This window comes from Tupaia chinensis, unplaced genomic scaffold (genome assembly GCF_000334495.1).
Source record: "Tupaia chinensis unplaced genomic scaffold, TupChi_1.0 Scaffold143796_1, whole genome shotgun sequence".
In the NCBI taxonomy this organism is placed as follows: Eukaryota; Metazoa; Chordata; class Mammalia; order Scandentia; family Tupaiidae; genus Tupaia; species Tupaia belangeri.
This window is the reverse complement of record NW_006203646.1, coordinates 3,268,847-3,281,695: the sequence shown is the minus strand read 5'-3', so window position 1 is coordinate 3,281,695 and position 12,849 is coordinate 3,268,847. Positions and strand designations below refer to the sequence as shown.

At 39.3% G+C, this 12,849-nt stretch overlaps 1 protein-coding gene across 5 annotated transcripts in view; it reads right to left on the bottom strand.

The window, feature by feature from the left end:
* EBF1 (EBF transcription factor 1) overlaps window positions 1-12,849 on the bottom strand; it is a 464,386-nt gene that overhangs the window by 85,891 nt on the left and 365,646 nt on the right. For all 5 annotated transcript variants that reach the window (XM_027766945.1, XM_027766942.1, XM_027766943.1 and 2 more), the window contains one exon: window positions 4,982-5,108. In XM_027766945.1, coding sequence (XP_027622746.1) covers window positions 4,982-5,108 — 127 coding nt within the window. The remainder of the gene's footprint in view (window positions 1-4,981; window positions 5,109-12,849) is intronic.

Here is a 12,849-nt window from a genome sequence, read left to right as displayed (position 1 = left end):
TTCCCCCGTAAATATGGCTGAGTCATCATATGATATTCAAAGAATAACCTTTCCAGTGAATAGAGCTAAGAGTAAAACCTGTATCTACCACCTTGAATCTAAGAACTCAGTCCCTATGCTATACTGTCTCCTGGGGAATGAGATAGGAAAGGAGTGAGAGGAAAGAAATAAGGGAGGGAGGGTGGAAGAGAAGAAAAGAAAACAAGAGGTAACGGAAAGAAAAAAGAAAAAAAAAAAGGAAAGTTAAAAATGGTGATAAAAGTTGTCAAGTACTACACATTCGACCAAAATAACCCCTCCTATATACAATGTATTATGCATTGGAAAAGAATATGAGGTTATTTGGGGTCCAAGGTACAAACAGGAAGTATTTCCAAGGAATTTCTAAGTTCACTTGAGACTAATATATAGGGATTTGGATGAATCCTTCCATGAGGATGAAAAGGTGGGTAAAAATGTTTAGAATGGGAAAATCTGAGGGAAGAAAAGATTTGACGATAACACGTATGTTGATGTGCTTGATTAAGCCAATATACAGTGTATTCTGGATGGGAAATCTCATTTTGTTTGCTGTGATGATGTATAGTGAATGAATGTAAATTAATAAATTTAAATTAAAAAAAAAAGAAGTGGCAGAATCAAATGTCTGAGCTGTTAGATGATTCATCAGGCCTTCTAGCCACATTTTGAGAAACTAGTTGTGTATGTTTCTCAGTGCACCCCTATGTTGGTCAGACATCATCCTGGTAGTCTATTCCTCTAGGCACATTCTCCCTACACATAGAGGCCTCTTCCATAGAGGAGTAAGTGGAATAAAGACAAATCTGCTTTTGGATTTGGCCACTGCTTATTAGGAAAACCAACTGTGAGAGCTGTGAAGAAGTAGCTGAAGACTCACTTAGGACTTAGCAAGAGAGAAGTTTTTTAAGAGGTTTTTGTTATAGGGCATGTGCGTTCACCAGAAAGACAGAGAGAGACAGAGAGACAGAAAGTGAGAAATCATCCCCCTCCCCCAAAGGGGGGCATACAATTCCTTCTCCTCCCTTCTCCTCTCGGGATCTTGGGCACACACGCACACGCTCCTAGCATGAGTTTAAGCCACTGGGTCCAGGACTTGAACCGCAGTCAACTACATGGGAGTCCAGTGACATAGCCATTATGCCAACTGCTGACCCGAGAGAAGATTTTAAAAGATCCAAATCACTCAGAGATGTAACAGCTACAAGAAAACAAGCCATGAGATAATAAAGGTATTGGGAAGACCTTCCTACATGGCAGTGGAATTGATGGTAGATTTATTTCCCATTGGATTGACTGATTAGACACACAATTATAGGGCTTTGGAAATAATCCTGTGGTTAGAGGGGTTTTTATTTAATTCTTTTTAGGGAGTATGATTTAATTTTTTTTTTGAGAGAGAGATTTTTGCTATAGGGCACGTGCACTTGCTGGAGAGACAGAGAGAGACAGAAAGATAAAAAGAGAGAAATCAACCCCAGGGGGATGGCCATGGCACAATCCCTTCTCCCCCATTCTCCTCCTGAGATCTTGGGCATGCATGCACATGGGCCCTGTGTGAGTTTAAGCCACTGGGTCCAGGACTCCAACCGCCCTTGACTATGTGGAAGTCCAATTACATAACTATTATGTCATCTGTTGGTCCCAGAAAGTATTCAAAATTTAAAATCAGCTTTGTCCTGCAAAAATGGTAGAAAATAAAATAAGATCTGGGAATTGCTATTGAACTTTGCTGTTCTAAACAAGTTGGGATGCACTTTTCTCAGTGACTCTGTGACAACACAAGAGAACTACATATATGGTAACTAAGAGCTCCTTATGTGTCTTTGATGATGGAGAGTTGAGATTTCAAGTAGAACCAGCTTGGAGACAATCTGTGTTCAGTCAAATTCTTTCCACCCTCCCCAAAATGTCTGTCTTTATTTGCATAGACTAGGCCACTGTTCCTGTCTCATTTTTTAAAAATGACTATGGGTTTTTAAGACTTTCACATCTACCCACCCAATCACTTTCTTGTACAGTCCGAAAACATCAATAATGCATTAGTTTGAGGGGGTTATTTTTCAGGTCCATAATATTTCTTCTTTTTTTTTTTTTAAGGGAAAAATTCCAAGGGACATTCCACTGAGAAATGAAAGGGTTAGCTCACTAGATCCAGAAAACCAACACTCACATCTTGAAATGCTCTAGATGTTAAAGAAAATGAAGTGTGAACTTCTGTGGGCAGACAGAGGGGAGGTGCTATACATTTACAATGACCCGACCAGTTGTTTTGATACAAAGAACAGAGAGGTTTTACAACCAGTCTCTACGTTCACTAGGACTCGGTGACAAGTAGAAAGGTAAACTGAGTAAATCACAGGGCCAATATCCTCAGCTGTGAATCAGCGACCCTTAGTAGAGGCATTTATGCTAATGATCTAGAGGCCCACATGTTGGCCACCATTCAACAGATTCCTTTTCCTTAGAAATGACAGGATGCCACAGCAACTGCTAACAACCACTCCATCAGTGGGGAAGGCTTTGTGTCAATTTCTTCTAAATTTATTTTTTCCAGTATGAGGAAAGGTTAAACTCTCTCCTAGAATACTTAAAAACTAAGTCTTCCTGTCTGTGGCCTACAGTTTGAGGAACCATCACCAGTGCCATTTCTTTCACACTTGAAATTTCCCAAACATGTAGACACGTGCACATACACCCACATTTTGCTCTCTCTCTTAGCCACTTTGTAAATATGCTGCTTTCATCTTTGATCTTAATTCCAGCATGACATAGATTTTCTAAAAAATGACTTCTTAAATCGACAGCAATTTTTTTTAATGGTTAAAAATCTCCAAATAATGATGAGTACCTAGTTCTTTTCTTTTGAGAACTTAAGTCATTTAATGGGAATGATTTTTTTTTTTTTTAACTTTTATGGCCAGGTGGCTCTAGGGGATATTTTGTTGAACACTGATTAAAAATAATTTCTTCTAAATGAGACCTGACCACAAAATGGAACCATTAATGGGCAGGGACGTTGTCACCAAAGCGGAAACCATGGTTGATTGCTTCTTGCACCTCCCACCACACAAGCATTTTCTTCTTTTTCTTCTCCTTTTCTTATTCTTAATAGCACAGTAAATAAGCAGCCAGCAAGGCCTAAATGTTTTCGGCCAAAAACAGAGTCCAAACTCCTCAGAGAAAACATTTGGCCTCTGTGGTTTTGTAATATGTTCCAGAACACCGAGTTCAGTGAGGAACATTGTGAAAAACTCCCATCCATTGGAATGATGGTGGGGAATGTTACAGTATCAGGAGTTTCAATTGGTCCTTTTCCTGCAGGCCCATAATGAGGCTTGTAAAAAAAAAAAAAAATAGTGCTATGTGGAAGTTCTCATGGGAAAAATGAATGGCAAGAAATCCTAGCTTTAAAAGAAACAGCTAATCTGCTAGTTTGATTGTTCTTCAAAACTTACGCTGAACCAATGAGCCTAATTAAAAACACTTGGCCTACTTCTATAAAGCATCATAGCTTTCTCTATGCTTCGTTTGTATACACCACAAAACTCCAGATAGACTATTATTTTTTCAAGTGCTCACCAACAAAGTGCTGACTTTGTTGGGATGGCTGAGCTAATTTCTTGAACTCAGTGTGAAACCTTAGCTAAACAAAATTGTGGTAATTTTCCTTAATTTGTAAAAGTGATTGGAGTGCAAACAAAATTTTCCTCTTGGGTCAATCCTATAATTTTCAATTAACTAAAACTAATCGTCAGGCAGGCACCAAACCTGCATTTTGTTTAAAGGGCTGGGAGGCATTTCCAAGGGTCAGAATACATTAATTGTTTTTTATAATTTTGAGGGTGAGAGAAAGAAAAAGAGAGAAGAGAGACTTTGTGACTAAAAAGCATGTTTGGTTTTGTTCCTAGTATTAAAATATATGGAAAAGGAGCTTTGAAGCAAAATGTCACAGCGAAATAAAAATGTATCCATTTAATTGTATGGTTATAATTAGGATGTGTTAACAGAGTCATCCCTTCAGTGCTCTGGAATCTCTTTGTGGGAGAGCAACTTCCGCTCTCTACTTAATCTGGCCTCATGGTCTGGCCTTCTTTATCAAATAGGGAAGGAGATCTGGGACCCACTCTTGGAGACAGCTACCCAGCGATGACTGACACGAAGCAGGGGGCCCACAGAACTTCTCTGCTCCATGTGGAGGGCTTTGACCAGCATTATCAGCCTCACTTGGGAGCTTCTTAGAAATGCTGAGTCTCAGGTTCTGCCCATACCCACTGTCGCATCTGAGTTGTGCACAGTGCCCTGGGTATTTGGTGTGCACATCACAAACTAAGGATCTCTTAGGGTACACCCTGGACACTCCGCTTACGTACTTTTCCACAGCGATTCTGCTTGGTTCTATCTAATGGGAAGGAATTTGTATTCACCCTGTAACCTAGCTTCTTACCGCAAGGCAGGTCCGTGGGCCAGGGCTGTTTTGCAAGGACAAAATGCAGCTTACTGGGGAAGCAAACCCCAACCCAGAACTGAACATGAAAACTACCAATGATATGTCATGCAAATGCTATGAGCAGGCTAGAAGAAAACTGTACTGCTCTTTAAAAGCATACCCCTACCCCACAAGGCAGACAACCCGCAACAAGCCGCAGCAAACATCCAGAGAGGCTCAAGATCTCCCATACCCTTTTCCCCTTCTCTGATTTCTCAGGCTGTTCCTTTAGGTATCCAATCAATTACTTCAGCAGCTCCTGCTGTTCAACACAGACACCAAGATGAATTCTTAGTAGTAAAAATAATAATAAAAGCAACTCATTTGGCCATACATATGGTGAAATGAAGAAAGAAGGCAGATTTAACAGAAACTAGATTTGAAAATAAGATCTAGTTTACGCATACAAGATAAAGTCAAATACCCCATAAGGCCAAAGTAGTTCTATATTCATCATTTTGCAGTGGTCCTTACCTGTGTAAATGAATCTGCCTGGTGTCCCTTTGCAGAACTGCTTGGATTTGTAGGACAGAGTGACTTCCACAACCCCAGGGATGTGCCGAGGAGGGGTCTGCACACGGATGGCATGAGGAGTAATCAACTGGAAGAGACATTGGGGGAAAAAAACTGTCATTGAAATATGTAAAGGGCTCATTTCACAGCTTTTCTATCAGCTCTCCATAAACAAAGCTTTAAAACACATAATTAATCTGTCAGTGTTTAAATGCAATCGTGATGGAACCTGTATAAAAGGCATTGACAACAATATTTACAAGTGCTCCGAGTACAGCCATAACAGCATTATCTGGGTTTTCCAACACGGCGGGCCCTCTGCTTCCTGGTTTGAAAAGGGAACCTGGCCTAATGACATGATTTATCTGCTACAGGATATCCTTTGGGAAAATCTCTGTTTGAAGCAGACACCCAAATCAGAGCCAAGTTTTGCCATGTCTCTCCGGAAGTTGATGGGCCTGGTATTTGATCTGAGCCCTTAAACATGTGGGAAATACAAAGGTAGGAACACAGTAGGCCAAGGCACTCTGATTAACTACAGAGCACACCTATGAAACAACCCTGAAGACCATTTGGTCCATTAACTACCAGAAGTACAATCAAAGAGCATTAGAGGGGAAACCAAAGAATCTGCCTCCCTGGAATAGCGTATGGATCTGGCAGCACGAAGGACTGTCCATAAAAGGGAAATGGGAGGTTGGGGAGGCTGCAGAATGACCACTGGCCCCTTATGCAAGGCCACGTGCACAATGAGAAAGTTCATTTCTGAACCCTCTTGGCAATCAGATTACACTGTGAAGCAGAATTTATTTTTTATTACTCTTATCTTTGTTTATATAACTAAAATGTTATTAATGGCCATAAAACTGGCATTATCTGGTTCTTTGAAAAATCCAGCCCTGGTATTTGACTGGTTGACCCCTGGCAGTGCTGAATTCTGCATGTTCTCTCTCTATGGGGTCTGCAATTGCCCACGCCTTGACTCCTTTCAGATGTACTTAACTCAACACTGTGGTACTAAGACTGCGGGCAGTGAATACTGTATACAGAACCTAGGAGTTTATGCTGACTTATGTCTGTGCAGCTCTCATGAGGATGAGTTAGAAAGAGCTTTTATTTTAATGTACAAACCAGGCCCAGTTCAAAGCGCTTTTCCTAAGACTTACAGGGGACGCTACAAGAAGTTGAAAGTTGAATACAATCCCTGAGTACCCCCTGGGTAAACTGCCCTAACACCAAATCTCGGGGAAAAAACTATGAGAAAGTTGCCCCTGGTAGACTCCACTCCAAAATAATTTCTGTCAAATGTTCCCTCCTGAAACAAAGAAAATTCCATCTGCATAAGAATCATTTTAACTCAGAAATTAGAAACACCTTTTCCTCTTTCACAGAATTGATGTGGCCTCTCAGCTTATTTGCTGAACATACACAAAAGATATTTCAGTAAGACTACGCTTATTCAGAATCCCTGGAGACTAAGTTCATCTCCATGGCTGAGTGTTTTGGATGACTAAGGGTTATCCATAAAGCACACAACAAATTTTTTTCTTAAAATTGCATCCTATACATACTGGAATTCTTCTAAAATGCATTGTATGTGCTCTAAAATAGGCAGTGTGTATAATTTGGCTTAGCCTTTGTAAATCAAGATCATCATTTGGAATACTTGTTTATTTTGGCATAATATACAAAAACCCTAAGTGACTACTGAGGTATGAAGGGCTATTTCTCCCTGCACTAAATGGCTCCAGATAGCTATGATTTTGAAATTATTTATATTTTTTTCTACTTGTCTTTTCTATTTTTCCTAGTGTTTTTTTGTACCTTCTAATCTGCACTTATAATCTGTAAGTATGGAAACCAGAAAATTAAGTTTAATGTTGTACAGAAAATAAGAGAAAAAAAAAAGGTTCTGAAGGACAACAAAAGGTAATCTTCCAAAATCTAGTGCATCTTAATCTCATGCATTATTGCAATATTGGCTACTAACACCTGTTGAATACCGAGGAGGTGTCTTCCACATTGCTAGGGATTTTACATATAAGAACTAATTTAATTTGGTCCAGAGCAATAACATAATTTTTAAAATAATTATTTATTTAATTGTATTGTTGTTGTTGTTATTATTCAATTTGACCAGAGAAAGAGAGAGAGAAAAAGTGAAAAAGCAAGCCACCAGCACAAGGACTTGAACCACACTCAGTTATGTGGGAGTCCAGAGCCTTAACCACCATGCCTCCTGGTGGCCACCAGCAATGACATATTTTTATCCCCATTTTTCTTCTTGAATACAACTTGTGGTGAAACTTTCCTAACATCAAGTCCTGGGGAAAGAATATGGGAAAGTTACTGCTGTTATAAGTCCATAAATAATTTCCGCCAAACATTCTTTCTGAAAACAAAATATAAAAATAATTTTAATGCAGAAATTAGAAACCTCTTATCTTCTTCCACAGAATTTATGGAATCACCGCAAAGTGATGTGAAAACAGAACCTTCAAACAGTTAAGTTATTTACGTAAGATAAGCCATATTTGAACAAGTTGGAGCAAAAGGTGATGCTGAAACAGGTCAACAGATGGCAAGAACGAATACTTCTAATCACAGAGAAGAAATGGTTCAACTTTTTAAAGGTAGCAATAGACCCCAATTTTTCAAAATTCAAAATCTATATCCATGTTATATCTATTTTTCATTTATTGCCTGGTCATTTCCTGTGTTTCTGATGGTGAAGGTTGCCATACTGTGATATTTCAAATAGAGTGTATATATCTATTTTTAAGATTACTGGGGATTTAAAGTATTAGGTCACGATATTACTTAGAAGAGCTATCAGTCCATTAGAAAACATTTCACTTGCCCTCCCTTTCCTGGGGGAAAATAAATATTAAAAAATGGAAAGATATTAGTAAATAAATGGAAGGAGAGCTCTTATGTCAAAGATGTACAGGCTTTATGAATTGATTAGATGTGACTTATAATGAAACTACTGACTCAGAATGGGATTTTAGCATAATGCAGTAAACCCAGGAAATTCAAACAAATTTTCATTTATAATTTCATTTTTGATTTTAATCAATTTCCCTGATAACACCTTCTTGAAACAACACTCCTTGACAAATGAGGGAGAATCTGAACTCTAATTAGAGAATGAATGTGCTGATGTTTTTCCTTGCTGTGGATGTTAGATTGGGAAGAGTCCCTATCACTGACACATGATATGAATGGCCTACAGAGGAAAGATGTTGTAGCTAACTTCTATACATTTGAAAGCACAGGCTTATTTACCAATCACTTAAAGAATCACTTAAAGAATCAATTGGCGTAATGGCTATGTTGCTGGACTCCTACGTAGTCGACTGCGGTTCGCATCCTGGACCCGGTGGCTTAAAACTCACGCCGGGCGCATGTGCGTGTGTGCCCAAGATCCCGAGAGGAGAATGAAGGAGAAGGGATTATGGTGTGACCATCCTTCCTGGGGGGTGATTTCTCACTTTCTGTCTCTGTCTCTCTCTGTCTGGCTGGCGAGCGCACGTACCCTATAGCGAAAAAACCTCTCCAAATAAAAAGAATCATAGAAATTATCTCTGGAAGGAATGTTCATTGCCATTTAAAGCTAATCCTCAGGACCAGCAGATGACATAATGGTTATGTCGCTGGACTCCCATGCAGTCAACCGTGGTTTGAGTCCTGGACCCAATGGCTTTAAACTAGCGCTGAGTGCACGTGCATGCGTGCCCAAAATCCCAAGAGGAGACTATCGAAGATTGGATTGCAGCATGGCCACACCCCTGGGGGATGATTTATCACTTTCTACCTCTCTGTTTCTCTCTGGTGAGTGCACACACCCTCTAGCAAAAATCTCTCTAAAAAATATAAATAATACATTTTTTTTAAAAAGTGAATCCTCTCATTTTAATAGCTAAAGACACAGAAGTCTAAAAATGTCTAGTAGCTTTGAAGACTGATCCAAGTTCCTAGAATAAAGTGGGAGTCTGGATTTGGAGGTCTATAGCCCGACTCCCAAATCCTATATGCTGTTCTGGCTTGGTTAAACTAAGGGCAACCACTATTCTAAGAAATGGAAAAGGAATTGACCAGTGTAAATTTTCCAGACTGCCATCCCTGAATATCACTTTCTCAATTTTGCCACATTTGATGATACCATCTATGCAAATATGTACTTAATATTTTTAATTGATTACCTTTTTGTTTAAAAGGCTTATTTTAAAAGGGAATTTTATATTGCTGCCTTAATTGAAAATTGATATACCTGCTCAAGTAAGAAGGTATTGTAGACAGTAATCTTATAGTTAATACAATGTTGTAAATTCTAGCTGGAACTGTTGACAACATGGAAGAGCTTATTGAAAAGGGTAATTACCTCGTGTTAGATGTTTAAAATTTGTTTGCCCCAACTGAGACTTTCTCCCATTAACATAAATCAGAATTACAGAGAAAAACAGAGATTAAAAGAGAAACAAAGAGTGATTAAAAGAGAAATAAAAAGAGAACAGTTTTCTTTCTATGCAATTCAGTTTTACTTAATGTCTGTGTCAAATCCAAAATTGTCTCCCACACTAAGTACCAAAGACACTTGCCTCAGTCTTAGGGAAATAGTTTGTTCTTTAAGAGATTAAAGAACAGAGTTACCCTTTGATTTAACGTCCTTAAATTACAAAGAAAATAATTTGGACTAGAAATAAATATTTTTCCTGAAACTCTGCAGCATCTGACAGTGCTTTCTTCCTTCTTGGAAATCTCCCTTTAATTGGTATGACACTAATTGTAAGACTTAAGACTTGCCAAGTATTTGATAATTTACCAAAGCACTTTCACCTTCACTGTTTTCTATGTATATGTGTTGTATGTATTCTGGATGAGAAAACCTGAGGGTCAGGAAAGTTATGAATATCATTTGAAACACCAGGAAGAAAACCAATGTCTTATGCTTGTGTTTTCTAGAGCCTTTCTCCTACTCATTGGTTTCTCATTATTTTGGTTTCCCTCATTTACTCCACTTTTCTTTTTAACTCCATATGTTATATAGAAATTTCACATGATTGTCCCAGTTTTTTCTCTTTTTAGTCACCACTTAGTGTGTGTGTATGTGTGATTTTTGCCATAGGGGGCATGCACTCACTGGAGAGAGAGAAAAAGACAGTGAGAGGGAAAGTGAGGAATCATCCCCCAGGGGGGAGGGCCATGCCGCAATCCTTTCTCCTCCATTTTCCTCCTGGGATTTTGTGCACATGTACACACATGCTGATATGATTTTCATGCCTCCAGGTCCAGGACTCGAACCATGGTCAACCATGCAGGAAACCAGCGTTTTAACCACCATGCCACCTGCAATCCATGGCTTCGAATTCTTTAGTTTTCTCATTGGTTCAGTCACTTCAGCATAAACTAATTTTCAAATCCATACCAATAGATTTGATCTCTCTGGTGAAGCATCAAACTTTCATTAGCAACAGAGTAACAGAATCTCCAGAATCTCCACCTTCTTCTTGTTATCTCAATCTTATCATGACCCAAACTAAACTTGGTATCTCACTACCTCTAAATATATTTCTTGTTCCTGTGTTCCTGCTCTCATTTAAAGGAATGCTATCTCTGACTCATCTAAAATAGTAGGCTTGAGATTATCTTTATTCTTTTCCCCCTTGAATTACTGTCATGGCGATTTTGCCCCTACTTAAGCCACTGAGCCCTCTTCGTTTTTTCACTTTCTTCTGTTAAGGCTTTTACCCTTTCTTACTTGGACTAGTATGATATTATAATAGTCTTTTAATGGTCTCTCTCCACTTCTCCTTTCTCTACCAGATTATCTTCTTCAGATCCAATCTCATGACATGCCCTCACTCACACTCAACTGCCCTCTTTGCCTACCATATAGTTAAACTCCTTGGTATAACAATATACAGGGTGCTCTAAGGCCTGACAGCCAGCCTTCTTTCCTAGTCTCCTTCCCACTTTATCTTCCACATCCTCCAGTGAAGAGCATGTAGGCACATGAAAACTCCACACCAGACTGGCTTCAAGGCTCATGGGTTCACACTCCTTGAGAGAACATGGCAACTGAGGTTCAAATTCCTAGCCAGGTCAGTCAGAAACACAACAGGTTCACACTCAAGTACCTAGGACCTGAGGGACTGGTAGACTAAAAAAAGAGAGTAGTGGTGTTCCCAGACCCTGTAGAGGGTGTCTCTGCCCCTCTCTCTCTCATGCATGCACATATACTGTATGAAGAATTAATGGGAACCAGCAGTTAGCATAATGGCTATGTCGCTGGACTCCCACGTAGTCGACTGCAGTTCGTGTCCCGGACCCGGTGGCTTAAAACTCACGCCAGGCGCGTGTGCGTGCGTGCCCAAGATCCCGAGAGGAGAATGGAGGAGAAGGGAATGTGGCGTGACCATCCCCCCTGGGGGGGTGGTTTCTCGCTTTCTGTCTCTATGTCTCTCTCTGTCTGTCTGGCGAGCGCACGCGCCCTACAGTGAAAATCTCTCCAAAAAAAAAAAAAAAAAAGAATTAAAAAAATTTTTTTAAATCATCCCACCCCCTGACTAATATCTTTGCTTTCTTTATACCATGCCTTGGCTAAACATTCCCCTCCTGATAGTCTGTTCTTTTTTTTGAAGAGGTTTTTTTGCTATAGGGCACGTGCACTCGCCAGACAGACAGAGAGAGACAGAGAGACAGAAAGCAAGAAATCACACCCCAGGGGGGATGGCCACACTGCAATCCCTTCTCCTCCATTCTCTTCTTGGGATCTTGGGCACACATGCACACATGTCTGGTGTGAGTTTTAAGCCATCAGGTCCTGGACATGAACCGCGGTCGACTACATGGGAGTCCAGCAACATAGCCATTACGCTAACTGCTGGTCCCGATAGTCTTTTTTTTTATTTTTAAGATTGAGACCACATACTCTCTCTTTCAAGTTTTATCTGATCGTTAGAGTCACCTGCATCTTTGTAGAAATGTATACAATTTATAGTATAACATTTAGTAGTCTATTTTGTTTTGTGCCATGAAACTTTTCCTACCTATCTTTCTCCAATTAGATAGCCCTTGAGATCAGTAACAGGGTTTAATTCACATTTATATCCTTAATACAATGTAAGTCACACTTAATGCCTTCCATACAAGATATGTTCAAATTATTTCTGCAATAAATACATATAAAATTAGGCCAGAATTCTACTATATTTTTTATTCCACTAGGCATAATGATCCTTATCCATAAAAGCTCACTGTTCTTTTTTAAAAAAAAAATCTTTTAAATTTATTATCATTTTTCTTGAGTTTGCTATAGAGCAGGAGTACTCATCAGAGAGAGACAGAGACAGAGTGGGAAAGTGAGAAAAAAGCCACTCAAACCGTGGCTGGCCATGTGGGAGTCTAGTACCTTAACCACCACGCCACCTGCGGGTTCTGCTCACTGTTCTTAACCAGATAATAAACTCTCATTCTCTACATTTCTCTTAATAGGAATTATCCAGCTGACTCAGCACTCAGATCTCAAATGAGCATGGAATCATTGCTTACATTTCATCTTAGGGGTGAGGAAGAGGAGGATGTATAAAGGCCTGTGACTCCCATAACAAGGGATAAGATAAAATAAAGAAAAAAAGTTTAAAATACAATACTTAAAAAATATCTCACAAAAGATCTACAGTAAACATTGAGTGTTTATTTCTGGACTGAAAACATTAGACCTGATTTATCTTCTCTCTCTGTCTCTTCTTTCTATGTGTGTATGTTTGTGCACATGTAAAGTCACATGACCTGCATGGGAAATAATCTAAATAATTCTACAATAA